At 34.9% G+C, this 3,853-nt stretch overlaps 1 protein-coding gene across 2 annotated transcripts in view; it reads right to left on the minus strand.

Annotated features, from left to right (window-relative positions):
- The window catches only part of SPG11 (SPG11, spatacsin vesicle trafficking associated), an 86,346-nt gene that overhangs the window by 68,487 nt on the left and 14,006 nt on the right, over positions 1–3,853 (minus strand). For both annotated transcript variants that reach the window (XM_003791787.3, XM_023514247.1), the window contains exon 7: positions 3,548–3,693. In XM_003791787.3, the coding sequence (XP_003791835.1) occupies positions 3,548–3,693 (146 nt within the window). The remainder of the gene's footprint in view (positions 1–3,547; positions 3,694–3,853) is intronic.

Below are 3,853 nucleotides of genomic sequence, written 5' to 3' on the forward strand. Positions count from 1 at the left end.
CCTTAGCCGCCTGAGCCACAGGCACCAAGCCACACTATCTTTAAAAAAAAAAAAAAATCTAATCTTGACGATGTCATTCCCTGACTCAGTGCCTGTAGCACAGTGGTTAATGGTGTCAGCCACATACACCAAGGCTGGTGGGTTCAAACCTGCCCTGGGCCAACTAAAGCAACAATGACAACTACAACATAAAAAAAAAAAAATTGGGCGTTGTGGCAGGTGCCTGTAGTCCCAACTAGTGGGAGGCTGAGGCAAGAAAATCGCTTAAGCCCAAGAGTTGGAGGTTGCTGTGAGCTGTGATGCCAATGCACTCTAGCGAGGATGACATAGTGAGTCCTATCTCAAAAAAGAAAAGTCATTCTTTTACAACTTGATATACAAGTTTAATGTAATTCTAACCAAAATCCTAAGAATTTTACATTAAATTCGACAAGCTGATCCTAAAATACCAGGATTAAAAGAAAGACAATAGGTACCCTGAAGAACAAGGCTAAGGGAATCTGCCCTTATTTAAATTCCATGTAATCAAGACAGGGTGGAACTGGCCTAAGGATAGATAAAAACCTATGAAACAGAATAGAGAGCTCAGAAACAAACTCATGTATATACAGAAACCTGATACATGACACACAAGACATTTTAGATCAGTAGTAAAAGGAAGGACTTTTCAAAAAATGGTGCTAAGACAAATGGTTCTCAATACAGGAAAAAATAAGTCATACCATGTATAAATAAATATAAGTTCCAAATGGATAAAGGACATAAATATGAACATTATAATTTAAAAACTTTTAGGAAAAAATATAAAAACATTTTTATGATCTCAGAAGTCACAAATACCATTAATCATAAAGAAAAACTGATTATACTTAAATTAAGAACAACGTTAAAGATTCTATGAAAGAGTAAAAAGATATGCAACAGATTAGAATATACTATATACACAACAGAGGACTGGTATCTAGAACGTATGAAACATCACAAACCAACAGGAAAAAGATAACTCCCTCACCCACCTAAATAGAGAAAAAGCTTGGTCACTTTTCAAAAGAAATCCAAATATCATACACACACATACACACAAAGATGCTCAACCTTAATCATCAGGGAAATGCAAAGTTTACTTGTTTACCCACCGTATCATCAGATTGGGAACAAATTTTAAATCTGAACATGTTAGTGTTGCCAAGGAAACAACAGTGAGAACCCACATATGCTGTTAGTGAGAGCATAAACTGATACAACAATTTTAGAAAACCAGAGCATCATTATCTAGTAAGATCTAAAATGTGCATGCCCTATGACCCAGCAAACCTACTATCACCCTCAGAGAGCAAGGGTCCTCAGACTTTTTAAACAGGGGGCCAGTTCACTGTCCCTCAGATCATTGGAGGGCCAGACTGCAGGCCCCGGGTCGAGTCAGCTGCTGAGCAGGACAGGCAGCAGCGGCAAAAACACCCAGTGGGCCGGATAAACGTCCTAGGCGGGCTACAGTTTAAGGACCGCCTGCCCTAGAGAAACTCTTGCACCATGTACCACAGTAGGTATATAAAAAACTTTACAGCAATACTGCTTATGATACGAAAAAAGTGCAAAGAACTTAAAGTTGGATAAAGATACATTTATACAGTGGGGATGAAACTGAACGAACTGTGGTTATACAGGTGAACACGGATGAATCACAGAAAAATCATGCTGAAGGGGGGAAAAAAGCAAGTTTCCAAAGAATATACATAATGATTCCTTTTTATACAAAATTCAACAGTAGCAAAAACTAAATAACAATATTTGGGGGTATATTTTTATAGAGTAAAACAAGGAAAATCATGGGAATGGTTAAAAATTTCAGAATGGTGGTTAAGTCTGAGGCTAGACAAGGTAGGAGAATAGGATCAGGGAAGGATGCACATTTAAAACATTCATGATATTCTATTTCTTGCCTTGATATGGATTTAAAGAATATTTATTTTATTATTACTGCTATTGTTACCTGCTTAAAATATACAATATTCATTCATTTTTATGTGGGGAGAAAAGAAGTCTAAAACAATGTTCATGCAATATGTAAGACTATAGACATGCATACTGTACATACGAAAAGAAAAGTTCTGGAGTCATAATGCCTGAGTTATAAACCTGGCACTACCACTTTATGCTCGTGTACAGTAGAATTACATTTCCTAACCTCTCTGTGCTTCAGTTCCCTAATTTATAAAATGGGCATAACAGTGTTTCTCTATACAGTAAGTAAGATTAATGACAACACCTGCTTATCATTAATATATATGAAAAAAACAATTATAATGAAATAACCTCCAAATAGTAAACATGATTATTTCTGGATAGATTTACGATGCCTGGAAGTAATAAGTTCTTCAACAAATAGTGCTAGAGGGGAGGGGGGAATGAGTGGAGGGAGGGGGATTGGAGGGATCACTTCTGAGGTTTGTCTTACAAGGGTACAAGTGAATCTTTCTAAGAGCAGAATGTGAATGTTTTAAAATAATAACTAAGAAAATGACAGGAAGGCTATGTTACCCAGTTTGATATAGTGTTTCGGATTGTGTGTGAAAATCCCACAATGTACCCTAGAAGTGCATTAATGTACATAGTTACCATTCAATTAAAAAAAAAAAAAAGAAATAGTGCTAGAACAATTGAACAACCATGTGCAAAAAAAATGAAGTTGGATCCCTTCCTCGTACCATATATAAAAATTAACTGAAAATGCACTGTAAACCTAACCATAAGAGCTAAAACCATGAAACTCATGAGTAAATCTCTGTGACCTGAGACTAGGCAATGGTTTCTCAGCTACAACATGAAAAACACAAATGACAAAAATAAACAGACTTCATTAGAATTAACAACATTTGGGTTTCAAAGGACCTCAACAAGAAGGTGAAAAGATAACCCAAAGAATGGGAAAAAATATGTGTAAATCTCAGAAAGTCTAGCATCTGGACCTGACTTTGCTTCTACCTTCTATCTTTATTAGTATGGCTCAGAGTCACTCAACCACTATGAGCCTGTTTCTTCATCTATAAAATGAAAAGAATAAAAACTATCCAATTTATCTCATATAGTTATTTTAGGAAAAAATTAAATATTGCATATAAAAGAGTTTTGTGAACTACAAAATGCTATGTAAATTCAGGTTATATCTTCTCTAAAGCTAGATAAGAAAAGTAGTGAGCATAGGAAGGAATAAAAGAACATTCCTGCTCAAGTTTTCCCCAGCTGTTTCCACTTCATTTGGTCTTATGAGCTTATTGTTGCCTATATTTCCTGTATCTTTTTCAGGAATATTTAATTATTATTTAATTATTTAAATTATTTAAATATTTATTATAATCTTACATCTTTCCCAGCCAAAAAGGGTAAAGTGCTAAGCAGAACTAATGAAATAGCTAGATATGAGCAAACAGATGGATAAAGATTATAATTCTTTTTGCTGCTAGGTTAAATGAATTCTCCCAAATCTTCAAACAAGAGTATATGATAGAAAACAATCAAGTAAAATTTCACAGACATTTAATTCTCTTACCTCTAGTGCATGTATGGGAATTGAGCACCTCCCCCAACCATTGAGGTGACAGAGAGAGTCCACAGTACTGGCACTTCCATGGATCATTAGCCTGTTTAAAAACTCCTCTTGAGTCAAACCAAACAAAATCAGAGACAGTCCATTTTCTACAGGAAAAAAATAAAAGCTTTCATAAATTATTAGGACTTAGATTTTGGGATTATGACACAGGAATTAATTTCTAAATATCCAAAATCTTAGTATTATAGTTATAAATATATTTATATTACACCATGCACTATTATGACTTTAACTCATCCTGTTTTT

This window comes from Otolemur garnettii, unplaced genomic scaffold (assembly GCF_000181295.1).
Source record: "Otolemur garnettii isolate 467f Iridium unplaced genomic scaffold, OtoGar3 scaffold00050, whole genome shotgun sequence".
Classification (NCBI taxonomy): Eukaryota; Metazoa; Chordata; class Mammalia; order Primates; family Galagidae; genus Otolemur; species Otolemur garnettii.